General features: G+C 39.6%; 1 protein-coding gene across 1 annotated transcript in view; it reads left to right on the top strand.

Annotated features, from left to right (window-relative positions):
• The window catches only part of HIP1 (huntingtin interacting protein 1), a 199,677-nt gene that overhangs the window by 145,743 nt on the left and 35,774 nt on the right, over window positions 1-18,160 (top strand). The window contains 3 exon segments of the mRNA XM_053706297.1: window positions 9-95; window positions 2,865-2,954; window positions 16,940-17,067. Of these exon segments, the coding sequence (XP_053562272.1) occupies window positions 9-95; window positions 2,865-2,954; window positions 16,940-17,067 (305 nt within the window).

The following is an 18,160-nucleotide window of genomic DNA, read 5'->3' as shown; positions in this document are numbered from 1 at the left end:
TTTTTTAGACTTTTTGATATCTAGAACACGGGCTGCAGAGGAAAGTACAAAGAAAATAGAGGAAGCCTGGAAGCGACATCTATCTACAGCGTCAGGTGACAGGAAGAAGTTGTGGGAGGAACCACTTATATAGCCATATACAACTGATTACACTGTTTATACAATTTAACTAAGCAATTAGTAGTCTTTACTACATTTGTATGCATAATTGTTTAAGCTTTTTATTTTTAAAGGGACATAGAATCAAAATTGAACATTTATAATTCCAATAGAGCATTCAATTTTAACCCTTTACCCCAATTGAACGTAGATCTACGTCATGCGGTACAAAACCCAGTATACTGCATTACATAAATCTATTTCCAACATGCTGGAAGCTCAAACAGTCTTGGTTGTCAAGTGACCACAGATAATTGCTGTTGTGGGCTTCTAGCACCTGCCTTCATATTGTAACATAGCATGATCAGTGTTTACCATATGAAGCAGGAGGATGGGGGGCACAGTGAGGGATGGGTGGGACCCTACACTGTGGAAAATAAGTTTTGAAGATAGAGGGAATGATGGGAAAAAGAGGAAATCAGAGGGGGCCTACATAACAATCGGGGGGAGGTGGTGTGGGTGTCAGGGGGCCCTACACTACAGAAAAATATTAATAAATAAAGAAAATAAATATAAACTGAGTTGAGCTGGCAGAAAGCCCTAAACTGCATACTAGCAAATTGACTGCCAGTACCTAAGATGGTGGTGAGCAATGTGGGTGGGGTGGGGTGGGGAGCTGCTTGGGAGGAATCAGGTAGCTATCAGGTATGATGGTAACATTTTTATTTAACAGTTCTGTGAATAATACTAAATCATAAGGCATCTTTGAATTGACAAACTTTATAGATTTAGTATTGCTCTCTAGAGGAATGAGACTACATTGTAAAAGGGGTGCTATGCCAAAATACACATCTTTAAAACTTGTAGGTTAAAAAAGAATAATACATAATAAATCATAGTATAGCACATGTGCACATATTTCCATACAAAATCTCTAATATCAGTGTATCCACTGGAGCGTAGGATTCTGGGTATGAATGAAAAATACCAAAAACCACAATCCTTTTATATTCCAGTTTTCTTTTAAAAGTGTTAATGTTTCAATTCAGTCAAATTGTTGCACTGAAAAATATATATTTTTTATTTAGTATTTTGAAGAATTACACACTGTTAAACTATTAGTTATATTTTTATCTGTTACTTATTTTTATTGGGAATGGTTACTTTTCCAATATAGTTAAATTCAGAAATTATAATAATACTGGCCGCATTTAACATTGCACAAGCATTTCTGGTGAAATGCTTGTGCAATGCCGTCCCCCTGCTCATTGGCGGCCAATCGGCCACTAGCAGGGGCTGTCAATCATTCCGACCTAAAAGGTGGTGGACTGGTGAAGGAGCAGCGGTCTTGTATTTTTTTTAATTGTATACTCTATTCAAATTTAATAAAAGAAAACAATTTCCGTTTCATGTTCAGATTGAACATTACACTTTCAATTCTGTTATCAAATTAATTCTTTCTCTTTTTAACCTTTGTTGAAAGGCCTCAGTTGGCTCAGGAGTAGCAATGCACTACTGGGAGCAAACTGCTGATTGGTGGCTACACATATATGCCTCTTGTCATTGATTCACCAAAAGTGTTCAGCTAGTTCCCAGCCGTTTATTGCTGCTCTAGAGCTAACTTTAAATATGTGTTTAACCTTTTTGTAGGAAACAGTGCACTAACAACATTCTTTAACACATTAGAGCATTTAATTTGATCACTTTTATGTATCTTTTAAGTCGCTTTAATATTATAAGTAATACACAATAAATTAATGGAGTATTATATATCTTATTCACACATGTTTAAAGGGGCAGTCTACACTAAAATTGTTATTGTTTAAAAAGATAGACAATGCCTTTACTACCAATTCACCAGCATTGTTATATTAATACACTTTATAACATTTAAACCTCCAAATTTCTGCCTGTTTCTAAGCCGCTACAGACAGCCTCTTATCACATGCTTTTTTATTAGCTTTTCATAACAGGACACTGCTAGTTCATATGGGCCCTATAAATAACATTGTTTTACGCCCGAGGAGTAATTTAAGAGTTAGCACAGCACAGTACTAAATGCAAGTCAATAGATAATAAATAAAAAGTAATGTGATCAGGGGGCTATCAGAAGATGCCTAGATACAAGGTAATCACAGAGGTAAAAAGTATTAATATAACTGTGTTGGTTATGCAAAACTGGGGAATGGGTAATAAAGGGATTATCTATCTTTTAAAACAATAAAAATTATATTGTAGACTGTCCCTTTAATTACAGTAACATAGAAAATCTAAATATCAACTACAAATTAAAACAGATGTACAGTAAATGTATTAGTTATGCATCAATATTAAATATTTAACATGTAGTTTCCATAGGTGGAAGAATGACTGACTAGTGTTAAGTGCAAGCAGAGTATCGTTGGATATATGTTGTTATTTCAAGGGGAATAAAACTATAGAATGGTTTCAAAACTGTGCATTTGCAATAACTTTATTTAAAAAAAAACATAAAGACTAAATTTTGTCTGTTTTATTGTAAGGATAATTTTCAAAGAACAAGAGAGCACCAACGCCGTTAAGTAAAACAAAATTCTTTATTCCATAAAGTTAAAAATGTTACAGGACAGCAGTACCCTGTAATTAGTTAGATCAAGTGTAGAAAAATTGGCTTATTGTAAGGATACCCATGGATTAAAGAAAGACTTGTAATTTGGAAGGATGATGTAATTTTGTTATAGTGTTATGACATCTGTCTTACAAAGCATCCCTTTATCACTCTACAGATATGAGGTTTTTACTGCCACCTCTTATTCAATTTGCACATCGAATAAGTGATGTTATCCTACAGGGAGTCCAGACAAGGACATCTGATAGTAAGTTTCATATTCTGCATGACCTAATATGACTGCAGCTTGTTATTGACAAGTCCTCTCATCTTCCTTTACTTATTTGCCAGTTTTTTGTACCCTTCTGCTCAGTATTCTGTTTCAGTGCTAATATGTGATACTCACACAAGGACCTTTATTAAAAGGGCGATAGTACCTTGTGCGAGACAAATATCTCTAATTGCCATATCATTCTATAAAACTGATTTGTTAAATGTATAACAGCTAGTGGTGAATTAGGATCACACAAATAATACAATAAAGTGGTGCTAAAATAAATATCACTTATTGTGGTTTATCCTCCATGTAGTCTGTCTTCAAAATTGGGGAATATTAGTAACTATAGGTTAAAATGAACCAAACGATTTAAAATGAGGGAATATTCAAGGATGATTAGTATATAAGCTTTACAGTTACACTTGTTTATTAAAAAGGAAGGCTGGTGTTGGTCATTACTATGATATTTAAAACTTGGACTCATTTAAATGCATTTGCTGAGGCAGAAGGATTCAAGGGATCTTTTCATGTGGATTTACTATCTAGTATATTCCCATTGGTCACAGTTAAAGAGACATTAAACATTTAGGGCCAGATAACAAGTGGAGCGGAATTTAACGCTCCCACTTGTGTGCTGACTCAGCTAGAAGTAAGCTTTTTGCGCGTGTTGGGTATGCTGGTATTACAAGTTGAAAGTTAAATTTTTGGCTCGCGCACTAAACCAATGTGTGTAAAAAGACGAACTTCGAATATTGCAATCACGTTAATGTATTCACCCATAGAAGTCAATGGAGCAAAAAAGTTGAAAAATACCTAACACCCTACTCGTGCGTAAACACAATCTCATATTCTCAAGTGCTCTAACTCAACATGAAATATTATTTCACATTCCAATGTCCTTCACATAACATATGTTCTATTTATTCATAAATACATATTTCGACATATATCTGATGGTATTTTGGTACAATATATATCTATACCTATATATATATAGATGATTATATATAGGTATAGATATATAGAGATATATACAGATATACAGTTGTATGCAAAAGTTTAGGCACCCACGACAATTTCCATGATTTTCATTTATAAATAATAATAATAATAATAATAATGGGAGTTTGGATCAGCAATTTCATTTTGAATTAACAGAAAATGTGCAATATGCATCCAAACAAAATTAGACATCTTTGTCATTTTGTTGATTTGAATACCTGTAACTACCTATCACTGATTAATTGGAACACACAATTGGTTTGGTGAGCCCATTAAGCCTTGAACTTCATAGACAGGTGCATCCAATCAAAGGTATTTAAGGTGGCCAATTTGAAGTTGTTGTTCTCTTTGAATACCCTCTCAAGAGTGGCAACATGGGGACCTTTAAAACAACTCTCAAATGACCTGAAAACAAAGATTGTTCAACATTATGGTTTAGGGGAAGGCTACAAAAAGCTATCACAGAGATTTAAGCTGTCAGTGTCCACTGAGAGGAACATAGTGAGGGAATGGAAAACCACAGGCACAGTTCTTGTTAAGGCCAGAAGTGGCAGGCCAAGTAAAATATCGGAAAGGCAAAGGATTGTGAGAACTGTCAAAAACAGCGCACAGACCACCTCCAAAGACCTACAACATCATCTTGCTGCAGATGGTGTCACTGTGCATCATTCAACAATTCAGCGCACTTTTCACAAGGAGAAGCTGTATAGGAGAATGATGCTGAGGAAGCCTTTTCTGCGTTTCTGCGCTTGAGGTATGCAAACGCACATTTGGACAAGCCAGCTTCATTTTGGAAGAAGGTGCTGTGGACTGACGAAACAAAGATTGAGTTATTTGGTCATAACAAGAGGCGTTATGCATGGCGGCAAAAGAACACAGCGTTCTAAGACAAACACTTGCTACCCACAGTAAAATTTGGTGGATGTTTCATCCTGCTGTGGGGCTGTGTGGCCAGTGCCAATACTGGGAATCTTGTTAAAGTTGAGGGTTGCATGGATTCCACTCAATATCAGCAGATACTTGAGAATAATGTTGAGGAGTCATAAAGTTGAAGTTACTCTGGGGCTGGATATTTCAACAAGACAACAACCAAAAACACTTATCACAATCTACTCTGGTATTTATGCAGTTGAGCAAGTACAATGTTCTGGAATGGCCATCCCAGTCCCCAGACCTGAATAACATTGAAAATCTGTGGGGTGGTTTGAAGTGGGCTGTCCATGCTCGGGAACCATCAAACCTAACTGAACTGGAGATGTTTTGCAAGGAGGAATGGTCCAAAATACCTTCATCCAGAATCCAGACACTCATTACAGGCTATAGGAAGCTATCTAGGCTATTATTTATGCTAAAGGAGGCACTACTAAATATTGATGCAATATTTCTGTTCAGCATAGAGGTCAGAAAGCTTCCTCTACTTCTCTTATGTTCTAGTTGAGAAGTGTTAACCTTTAAAACCTTTAGCTTATGGGCCTGCTGGATAACAACCTCCTGAGAGATTTACGGCTCATTTCTCTACTACTGTCTCTTTTTCCTGGACTTTCAGAAATAAAGATTCTGTGGAGCAAATTTGCAAATTGGTTACATTGTCCTCTTTGCATGCCTTTTTCAAATTCTACAAATTTGATACTTTTGCCTTGTCTGAGGCTTCCTTTGGGAGAAAAGTTTTTCAAGAGGTAGTGCCTTCTATCTAGGTCCGCCTGTCTTATTCTCCCTCCCATTCTGTGTCCTCTAGCTTGAGTATTGGCTCCCACTAGTAATTGGAATGAAATCGTGGACTCTACATGTCTAGAAAAGAAAACAAAATGTATGCTTACCTGATAAATTTCTTTCTTTCCAGGCATGGAGAGTCCACGACCCGCCCTTTTTAATTTAAGTCTGCGATTTTTGGTATAAACCTCAGGCACCTCTATATCTTTGTGTTATCTTCTTTTCCATTTTTCTTCAGCTGAATGATTGGGGATTATGGGTAAGGGAAGTGACACTTAACAGCTTTGCTGGGGTGCTCTTTACCTCCTCCTACTGGCCAGGAGTTGAATATCTTACTAGTAATTGGAATGAAATCGTGGACTCTCCATGACTGGAAAGAAAGACATTTATCAGGTAAGCATAAATTTAGTTTTTTCCCCATTCTGATGCTCGGTTTGAACTTCAGCAAGTCATCTTCACCACGTCTAGATGCCTAAATGCATTTAGTTGCTGCCATGTGATTGGCTGATTAGCAATTTGTGTTACCAAGCAATTTAATAGGTGTACCTAATAAATTGGCTGGTGAGTGTATATATATACTGTATATATATATATAAAAATAAAAAGAATAAAAACAAAAATATATATGTCTAAATATTTGTATGTGTGTATGTACAAATATACATAACATACATATAGACACATACATACATATTTATATATATTCATAGACATATATAGGTATAGATATATATTTTTCAAAAATATATATATTTAAAATAAAAAGTGCATATTCTAAGTGAAGAACATAGGCGCAATCGATTAAAAGAAAAGGCTTTCTTAGCGCATTCCATAGGTGTATACTGGGACTGGGAAAAGAGTGGTTGCAAAATCTGACCTCCACATGCTAGCGCACCTGGTGCACGATCCGATATACAGAGTCGTTTTTCGGCACAAGCGAGGGAACCCGTGCCGCCCGTAGTTTCACCTCGCATATCAGGGTATTACATATACCCCGCCGGCAGTTGCTAAAGTGCCGTAAGTCGGACAAACTAGCGATGTCCAGAAATGAGCGTAACTACAAATTTCTGGAGTCGCCAGTGACTTACGGCACTTTAGAAACTGCCTGCGCCTAAAAAAACTAACTAAAATATAAAACTAACTATAAAATATTAAATCTCCCGTTACTGTCTAACACGCCTCCCAAAAATCAGCCCGATACGTATACCTCTATATCCGCAATCCCCCCTCTCACTCCTAATAATAAATGTATTAACCCCTAGACCGACAACCCCCCACAACGCAATAAGCCTAATTATTAACCCCTAAACGCCATAGCCCACACCGCAATAAACCTATCCTAGTATTAACCCCTAAACCGCCGCTTCCGGAGCCCACCGCCACCTACATTATATGTATTAACCCCTAAACCGCCGCTCCCGCACCCCGCCGCCACCTACATTAAATGTATTAATCCCTAATCTGACCCCCCTACACCGCCGCCACCTACATTAAATATAGTAACCCCTAATCTGAGCCCCCTACACCGCCACCACCTACATTAAATATAGTAACCCCTAATCTGACCCCCCTACACCGCCGCCACCTACATTAAATATATTGCCCCCTTGTCATGAGATGCAGGACATATGCAGGACACAGCAATGATGGTACAACTCTATTTTATTACAGAGCATAGCAATACACATCCAGACAGGTTGATTGTACTAAACTCACTGCGACACAGACACCGGACCTAAGCCCCGCCCACCAGCTAGTGACATCACATCCTGCTATCATTACATCTTCCCCTTTTTCAAAGGCAAAGCATACATTCGCATATATTAAATAACAAAGTACACCAACAGGGTATACAACAACATTTTGTTTTAGAACATTATAAGAACAGATGGATTAGAAAACATGAACAAATAAATTACATCCTGACTTGGACATCGGGGTAGACTACCCTAGTCCACAGTGACCATGGGATTATTCTGCCCATACTTCCGGTCACTGTTCTAGCTAAAGTCAGTCCCTGTATCGGGCCGGAAGCCTCACCACTCTTCCGCTTGATGTAACTTTGCATGAACTGTCCTCTGATACAGAAGATGGTGAACAAGAGTCTGCTGGAGGCAAAGATATATCCCCGCTATGATCTTGCTGAGGGGAAGGCACCTCTCTTAGAACAGGAGATCCCACCGGCGGTGGTACTGAGGTATCCGGTTCCAGACTCTCAGGTACAGGCTGAAGATGTCTTCGGTTACGGCGTGTAACCGTCCCTCCCTCTGTAAGGACTGTGTAAGACCTTGGTTCTGGAGAGCGGCCCACTACCGTAGCAGGCGTCTTCCATTTCTTCTCATCATCCAGTTTAATTCTGACACTTTGGCCCGCTTTCAGTTCCTGTAAAGGCCTGACAGAATGTCTCCTGTCGTAGAAGAAACGATAACCCTTTTTGGCCTCTTCATCCCTCCTAAGGACTTCGTCCCGAGGGACAGGGCCAGGCGGCTTGAAGACACCCACTGAGGGTAAAGTGGTGCGAATCTGGCGTCCTAGCATCAGCTGTGCCGGGCTAAACCCGGTGGCTTGAATGGGCGTCGCCCTGTATGACAAGAGGGCTAGGTACGGTTCAGATTGCTTTAGGATGAATTTTGTTGTTTGAACTGCCCTTTCAGCCATTCCGTTGGCCTGCGGATAATGTGGACTTGACGTGGAATGTACAAAATCATATTCCCTGCTGAAAGCACTGAATTCTGTAGAAGCGAACTGCATGCCATTATCACTCACCAGCTCCATTGGAATGCCCCAGCGGGCGAACAAGCTCTTCAGGCGAATGATAACGGCCTGACTTGTGATATCATTCAGGGGTGCTATTTCCAAATACCTGGAATAGTAGTCGATAACAACAAGAAACTTTTCCCCGTGCAGTTCGCACAAATCAGCAGCTATTTTCTGCCACGGCCCCGCAGGCAGCGGAGTAGACATTAAGGGCTCCCTTCTCTGAGTAGGCCGGCGTTCCCGGCAAAAGGCACATTTAGACACGTGATTTGCAATGTCGGAGCTGATCCCAGGCCACCACACAGCTGTAGCTGCTCTTTCTCTGCACTTTGTAATGCCTAAGTGGCCATCGTGAATCCTGTCTAACATCTCCTTCCTCATGCTGACAGGAATTACAATACGGTCTTGGAACAGTACCAACCCCTCCAGCTCCGTGAGCTGTGACCTCTCTGGCTGGTAAGCATTTAAAGACATCCAGGCTGCCCGGCTCTCGGGCCAGCCATCTCTTATGTACTTTATAACTTCTTGCAGATCTGTGTCCAAATATGTCTCTTTCTTTATCTCTTCCAGTTTCCTTGAAGAAATGGACTTAGAGGCCAGAACTGAATCAACATACACTTTTACATCCGATTCTGTAGAGGATTCTTCAGCAGCAGCCAGCGGGAGCCTGGACAGTGTATCTGCCACAACCAGCTGCTTCCCCGGCACATGCACTGCCTGAACATTGAACCTGAGCAGTCTCATTAAAAGTCTATGGCATCTCAAGGGTGTTTTGTCGATGTCATAAGAATTGATAAGAGGGACTAGCGGTTTGTGGTCAGTTTCCAGACTAAATTTCTCCAAACCCACTAGATAACGCTGAAAGCGCTCACAGGCCCAAACTGCAGCCAGGCACTCTTTCTCAATTTGAGCGTATTTTGACTCCGCAGCCGTCAGTGTGCGGGAACAGTAGGCGATGGGCTGTAGTTTGTTGTCATTCAGCTGCAGGAGTGCAGCCCCCAACCCATAACTGCTTGCATCAGCACTAACCACAGTCTTTTTTGAAGGGTCGTAGAACCCCAGCACTGGGGCAGACCCCAGCAGGGACTTAGCATGCAGGAACGCTTTTTCTTGTGAGGGTCCCCAGACCCAGGCAACATCTTTCTTAAGCAACTCTGTGATAGGGTGCAAAACTGTAGATAAATCTGGAAGAAACTTGCCCACGTAATTTACTAGGCCCAATATCTGTCTCAGCTCATGTACATCAGAAGGGCTTTTCATCTGTTCGATAGCCCGAATTTTCTCGGGGTCCGGCTTGATGCCATTCCCATTGATGATATGCCCAAAGTAGCATAATTCCGTTTTCCTAAAATGACATTTTTCTTTATTCAGCTTCAGCCCAGACTCTTTGATAGCCTGCAGCACACAACTCAAACGCTGATCATGCTCTTCCACTGTAGACCCATACACTAGAATGTCGTCCATGACGACTGCTGTGCCCACGTGGCCACTCAGGAGAGAACTCATTTCCCTCTGAAAGATCTCAGGAGCGGAGGATATCCCAAAGGGAAGTCTGCAGAAACAGAACCGACCTACCGGAGTGATAAAGGTAGTCAGTTTGCGGCACTTTGGATCCAGGGGGATCTGCCAAAAGCCGCTAGAAGCGTCTAATGTGGAAAAGAACTTCGCCCCAGCCAACTTCGGGGCTATATCTTCCAGTGTCGGCAGCACAAATCTCTCCCTCTTCACTGCCTCATTCAACCTTTTCAGGTCCACACAGATGCGCACCTTTCCGTTTTTCTTTGCAACTGGAACAATGGGGGCACACCAATCAGTTGCTTCAACAACCTCTTCAATAACCCCCATAGACTTCATGCGCATGAGCTCTTTCTCCACTTGAGGCATAAGCGGGAACGGAATTCTACGAGGAGTAGAAATACTGTACGGGACTGCGTCACTTTTAAGTGCTATACGGACAGGTTTGCAGCTCAGTAGGCCCAACTCGCCAAACATATCTTCAGAGATCTCATTCACTCTGGCCACGAGGCCCAAGTCACAGGCTGCTTTTCTGCTCAATAAACTGTTAACACACTGACCTCGGATCACATGCACCCACATTGTGAACTTCCTTTGTTTGTACTCACAGCTGGCAAGAAATTTCCCCACACAATCAATGCGGCCACCAGGACTATGAACATTTGTAGTAACCTTCGCCAGCTGGGGCTGTCGAGGCAGTCTCATAAATTCAGCAAAAGACATTACAGTGATATCTGCTCCTGTGTCAATCTTAAAATCAACATTGGCTCCCATTACAGTAAAGGTAACTTTCCAATCTTCCTCTGAGCTTGTCCGTTCCACAACAGACCCCACAAAAGACACTTCCTGACCCTCCTGGTCACTGTCCACCTGCATCTCCTTAATGTATTCAGTTTTACACACCACTTCAAAATGGCCTATTCTGTTACATTTTCTGCATCTTTTATCTCTGGCCGGGCATATAGCACTCTGATCATGAGCCCGGTAGCACCGTGTGCATCGGCCATGTTGCGCCCATCCACTTCTAGGCCTTTCCAATACTTTAGATCTACCGCTCACACTGTGCCTTTCACTAGTAATTTTCCTAGACTGTTGCACTTCATCCACAATACTCTCAGACCTCAGATCAGCACTTTGCTTTTTCACCAGTTCACTCTGGCGGGCCATCCTAATAGCCCCGTCTAATGTTAAATCAGGCTCTAACTGCAGCTTCAGGGAGACTTCAGCATCTGCAATTCCAATAACTATTCTGTCTCTGATTTGCTCTTCTTTAGCAACACCAAACTCACAGAATTCAGCTAATTCATACAGGCTGCGCAAAAATGACTCCACAGATTCTCCCACACGCTGATTACGTTTGTGAAAACAAGCTCTCTCATGAATCACATTTCTTTTGGGCACAAAGTGGGCACTGAGTTTATCCATAACTATATCAAAGTTAACTTCTTCCCCTTCTTGGAAAGTAAAAGCATTGAACACTGGCTCTACATCTTTCCCCATAGAGTATAAAAGAGAATTAACTTGTACTTCACCACTCTCCTTGTTCAGTTTGGATGCAATCCTGAAGCGCTGAAACCGCTGACGCCATGTGGGCCAAGCTGCAGGCTGAGAGAAGTCAAAAGGCTCAGGTGGGGTAAACTTTGACATCGTCATCATCAGAAACAGAAGCGTAGTCCAGAACTTCTGACACCATGTCATGAGATGCAGGACATATGCAGGACACAGCAATGATGGTACAACTCGATTTTATTACAGAGCATAGCAATACACATCCAGACAGGTTGATTGTACTAAACTCACTGCGACACAGACACCGGACCTAAGCCCCGCCCACCAGCTAGTGACATCACATCCTGCTATCATTACACCCCTAAACCTAAGTCTAACCATAACACCCCCCTAACTTAATTATTATTTAAATAAATATAAATAATATTACTGTTATTAACTAAATTATTCCTATTTAAAACTAAATACTTACCTATAAAATAAACCCTAACGGCTAGATTTAGAGTTCTGCGGCCAAAGGGGTGCGTTAGCTACGCTTGCTTTTTTTCTCCCGCACCTTTTAAATACCGCTGGTATTTAGAGTTCACAGAAGGGCTGCGTTAGACTCCAAAAAAGGGAGCGTAGAGCATATTTACCGCCACTGCAACTCTAAATACCAGCGTTGCTTACGGATGCGGCCAGCTTCAAAAACGTGCTCGTGCACGATTCCCCCATAGAAAACAATGGGGCAGTTTGAGCTGAAAAAAAACCTAACACCTGCAAAAAAAGCAGCGTTCCGCTCCTAACGCAGCCCAATTGTTTCCTATGGGGAAACACTTCCTAAGTCTGCACCTAACACCCTAACATGTACCCCGAGTCTAAACACCCCTAACCTTACACTTATTAACCCCTAATCTGCCGCCCCCGCTATCGCTGACCCCTGCATATTATTATTAACCCCTAATCTGCCGCTCCGTACACCGCCGCAACCTACATTATACCTATGTACCCCTAATCTGCTGCCCCTAACACCGCCGACCCCTATATTATATTTATTAACCCCTAATGTGCTGCCCCCGCTATCGCTGACACCTGCATATTATTATTAACCCCTAATCTGCCGCTCCGTACACCGCCGCAACCTACGTTATCCCTATGTACCCCTAATCTGCTGCCCCTAACACTGCCGACCCCTATTTTATATTTATTAACCCCTAATCTGCCGCCCCCAACGTCGCCTCCACCTACCTACAATAATTAACCCCTAATCTGCCGACCGGATCTCACCGCTACTATAATAAATGTATTAACCCCTAAAGCTAAGTCTAACCCTAACACTAACACCCCCCTAAGTTAAATATAATTTAAATCTAACGAAATAAATTAACTCTTATTAAATAAATTATTCCTATTTAAAGCTAAATACTTACCTGTAAAATAAACCCTAATATAGCTACAATATAAATTATAATTATATTGTAGCTATTTTAGGATTAATATTTATTTTACAGGCAACTTTGTAATTATTTTAACCAGGTACAATAGCTATTAAATAGTTAATAACTATTTAATAGCTACCTAGTTAAAATAATTACAAAATTACCGGTAAAATAAATCCTAACCTAAGTTACAATTAAACCTAACACTACACTATCAATAAATTAATTAAATAAAATACCTATAATTATCTACAATTAAACCTAACACTACACTATCAATAAATTAATTAAATAAAATACCTACAATTAAATACAATTAAATAAACTAACTAAAGTACAAAAAATAAAAAAGAACTAAGTTACAAAAAATAAAAAAATATTTACAAACATTAGAAAAATATTGCAACAATTTTAAACTAATTACACCTACTCTAAGCCCCCTAATAAAATAACAAAGCCCCCCAAAATAAAAAAATGCCCTACCCTATTCTAAAATTAAAATAGAAAAGCTCTTTTACCTTACCAGCCCTTAAAAGGGCCCTTTGCGGGGCATGCCCCAAAGAATTCAGCTCTTTTGCCTGTAAAAAAAACATACAATACCCCCCCCCCAACATTACAACCCACCACCCACATACCCCTAATCTAACCCAAACCCCCCTTAAATAAACCTAACACTAAGCCCCTGAAGATCTCCCTACCTTGTCTTCACCTCGCCGGGTTCACCGATCCAAGCCTCCGAAGTCTTGATCCAAGCCCAAGCGGGGGCTGAAGAGTGACGTCCATCCTCCGGCTGAAGTCTTGATCCAAGCGGGCAGAAGAGGACATCCGTACCGGCAAACATCTTCATCCAAGCCGCATCTTCTATGTTCTTCAATCCGATGACTACAGGCTGATCTTCAAGACCTCCAGCGCGGATCCATCCATCTCCACCGACGACTTCCCGACGAATGACGGTTCCTTTAAATTACGTCATCCAAGATGGCGTCCCTCGAATTCCAATTGGCTGATAGGATTTTATCAGCCAATCGGAATTAAGGTAAGAAAATTCTGATTGGCTGATGGAATCAACCAATCAGATTCAAGTTCAATCCGATTGGCTGATCCAATCAGCCAATCAGATTGAGCTCGCATTCTATTGGCTGATCGGAACAGCCAATAGAATGCGAGCTCAATCTGATTGGCTGATTGGATCAGCCAATCAGATTGAACTTGAATCTGATTGGCTGATTCCTTTAAATGACGTCATCCAAGATGGCGTCCCTCGAATTTCGATTGGTTGATAGAATTCTATCAGCCAATCGGAATTAAGGTAGGAAGAATCTGATTGGTTGTGAACTTCAATCCGATTGGCTGATTAAATCAACCAATCGGATTTTTCCTACCTTAATTCCGACAGGCTGATAGAATCCTATCAGCCAATTGGAATTCGAGGGACGCCATCTTGGATGATGTCATTTAAAGGAATATTCATTTGTCGTTAGTCATTGGCCTAGAAGGTTGTTCCGCGCCGGAGGTCTTCAAGATGGAGCCGCTCATCGCCGGAAGGATGAAGATAGAAGATGCCGCTTGGATGAAGACCTCTGCCGGATGGAGGACATCTTCTGCCCCGATCGGATGAAGACTTCTGCCTGGCTGGAGGACCACTTGTGCCCGGATCGGATGAAGACTTTGGCCCGGCTGGGTGAAGACAGCTCAAGGTAGGGTTATCTTCAATGGGGTAGTGTTAGGTTTTTTAAGGGGGGATCGGGTGGGTTTTAGAGTAGGGGTGTGTGGGTGGTGGGTTGTAATGTTGGGGGGGAGGATTGTTCTTTTTTTTACAGGTAAAAGAGCTGATTACTTTGGGGCAATGCCCCGCAAAATTCCCTTTTAAGGGCTATTTGTAATTAAGTTTAGGATAGGGAATTGTATTATTTTGGAGGGCTTTTTTATTTTATTAGGGGGCTTAGATTAGTTGTAAATAGTTTAAACTTCTTGTAATATTTTTTTATTTTTTGTAATTTAGTGGGGGGTTTTTGTACTATAGTTTAGTTTATTTAATTGTATTTTATTTTAGATAATTGTAGTTAATTAATTTAGTTCATTTATTGATAGTGTAGTGTTAGGTGTATTTGTAACTTAGGTTAGGATTTATTTTATAGGTAATTTTGTAATTATTTTAACTAGGTAGCTATTAAATAGTTATTAACTATTTAATAGCTATTGTACCTAGTTAAAATAAATACAAAGTTGTCTGTAAAATAAATATAAATCCTAAAATAGCTACAATGTAATTATTAATTATATTGTAGCTATCTTAGGGTTTATTTTATAGGTAAGTATTTAGTTTTAAATAGGAATAATTTAGTTAATAATAGTAATATTATTTATATTTATTTAAATAATAATTGTTAGGGGGGTGTTAGGGTTAGACTTAGGTTTAGGGGGTAATACATTTAATGTAGGTGGCGGTGGTGTAGGGGGGTCAGATTAGAGGTTAATATATTTAATGTAGGTGGCGGTGGTGTAGGGGGGTCAGATTAGAGGTTAATATATTTAATGTAGGTGGCGGCGGTGCAGGGGGGTCAGATTAGTGGTTAATATATTTAATGTAGCTGGCGGCGGTGTAGGGGGGGTCAGATTAGGGGTTAATATATTTAATGTAGGTGGCGGCGGGGTCCGGGAGCGGCGGTTTAGGGGTTAATACATTTAATGTAGGTGGCGGTGGGCTCCAGGAGCAGCGGTTTAGGGGTTAATACACTTTATTAGGTATTGAGGTGGGGGATTGCGGTTGACAGGTAGATAGACATTGCGCATGCATTAGGTGTTAGGTTTTTTTTTTCAGGCATTTTAGGGAGTTACGGTGCTCCCATACTCAGCGCAAGGCCTGCTATGGCTGCATTTTATGGCGAGGTGAAAATGGAATAAGTTTTCTCCATTTTCGCCATGTAAAGCCTTGCGCTGGATATTGGATACCAAATTGCACGGCTTTTCTATGTTAGTCTATGGGTAAAAAAACTACGTCCGACTGGTGAAATATACGTGCCACATTTATATGCGGCGCTGTATATAGGATACCAAACCCGCGCAAAAACCGGCGTCGCCGACTTTTGCGGGTGAAGCTGCATGTCGGATGGGGCCCCTGATTATTTCATTCTCTCGGTTAGCGCCAACGAGTGATACAAATGTATCATTCCACTTGTAATCAAGGCCAATAGAGGCAACCAGTATAAAGGGAGATGAAACACTTTGATCTTATAATATAAAATGTTAAATTATATATTTTAAAACAACTTTGCAATATACATTCATTATTTATTTGTCCTATTTTTCCTGTAATTAGTTCTGAAAATTGTGGGTTTCCAATTCCTGTTAAAAGTGGAAATGCAGACTATACCCAATTAACACCGCTATATTCCACACAGTCATTGGTTGCACACTCCACTGACCTATTTATAACTGTCTCTAATTGGCCTCAGCAGAAAAGGTGGGCACATTATTTTAGGGACACTAAAACTTAACAATTATGTTTTCAATATTTGATCGACTAATATAATTAAAACAATATATATGTCTGTATATGTCAGAGTTCTTCCTCCAGGTGTCACTAATTCTTGGTTTAAAATTTCAAGATTTAAACTTATACATGTTAATGGGACATGAAACCCAATATTTTAAACCACTTTCCAATTGACTTCTATTATCTAAATTGCATCACATATCCTTTGTTGAAGTAATAGCAATGCACATGTGGGAGCCAATCACATGAGGCATCTATGTGCAGCCACCAATCAGCAGCTACTGAGTCTATTTAGATATGTTTTTCAATAAATGATATCAAGAGAATGAAGTAAATTAGATAAAAGAAGTAAATTGGAAAACTGTAAAATGTAAAATGGCATGCTCTTTCTAAATCACAAAAGAAAAAATTTGGGCTTCATGTTACGTTAAATACATTTTGGATAAATACGTTTGGGTTTCTCATTTTTTTTTCTAGTATAATTTCACTTTAGAGCAGTATTATTCTTTAATGTTTTTTTTTTCCCACCCTTATGTATTGTTGCATTTTTAATTTATTTTTCTTTCCAGCTCTGAGCGACAGCTGTAGAATATGCGGCACAGAAGCGCTTAGTTATCTCTCCAGCATACGGAGCCAAGGAGAAGCAGATTGCAGCAAAGTTACTGCGATTCTCAATCACATTGCCGAAATTGCACAGGTATTTTGCCTGAATAATGACAATGTTTTTTTATATCATATAATTTATATATTGGTGTAAGTTCATTTTTGATATTCCAGGTTAAGTGCAAATTTTGGGAAAAATGCTACTTTTGTAAATTGGCTTAAATGTGTCATATTGAGTAAAAAAAATACTTTATGCTCTTCTTATCTTTTATTTAGCATAGTTTATGGTTTATAGTATTATTTGTTACAACTAAATAAGCATTTGTTATAACTGTAACTTTTATTGTCTTGCAAACACACTAGTGGAACAAGTGGAACACTCATTTTTTTCCCTCTCCTGTGCTGAGCTCAAAGTAAAAAAATTAGTGCTCCCACATTAGCGTGCACATTACAAATTAAAAATAAAAAGTTAAGGACTTCGGATATCGCAACCTCGCTAACTCCCTCTCCCCTTTTGACTTCTATGGGGCTCGCTAAAAAAAAACCTATTAGTTAGCACTTGTGCGCTAACCCAGCACTGCACTATAGATCAACTGTTCTAACGCCAAAAGGTGCATTAGGAATATTTTACATTCCTATGTTCTTCACATAGAAGAAAATGCTCTTTTTATTTTTTAAATCTCTCTCTCTCTCTCTCTCTCTTTATATATATATATATATATATATATATATATATACACTGTATATATGATTATTTGTTGTAAAATTTATATTTATACCTATAAATTAAATTAAAGGTACACTATACACTAGATTTTTCATTGCATAAATGCTTTCTAGATGACCCATTTATATAGCCCATACAGGGCTTTTTTTAAAAAAAATATATAGTTTTGCTTATTTTTAAATAACATTGTGCTGATTTTCAGACTCCTAACCAAGCCCCAAAATTTTAGAAGTATACTGATGTATAACTTCTCCAGCTTGCTCCTGTTTGTGTAAAGGGTCTTTTCATATGCAGAGGAATGGGGAGGAGGGGAGTGTCTGCTTTCACTGGATGTCCCAGTTAACCTAATCAAAAGTGCTAAAATAGGAACTTCTAAGTAAGTTTTTAAAAGGTTTTATACTGGATTTTTAGATCAGCATCTGTTCATATTATTCTTTATAGTAGTGTCTATTACATGCAA

The sequence above is a fragment of the Bombina bombina genome, chromosome 3, assembly GCF_027579735.1.
Source record: "Bombina bombina isolate aBomBom1 chromosome 3, aBomBom1.pri, whole genome shotgun sequence".
Classification (NCBI taxonomy): domain Eukaryota; kingdom Metazoa; phylum Chordata; class Amphibia; order Anura; family Bombinatoridae; genus Bombina; species Bombina bombina.
This window is presented reverse-complemented; position numbering and strand designations above follow the sequence as displayed.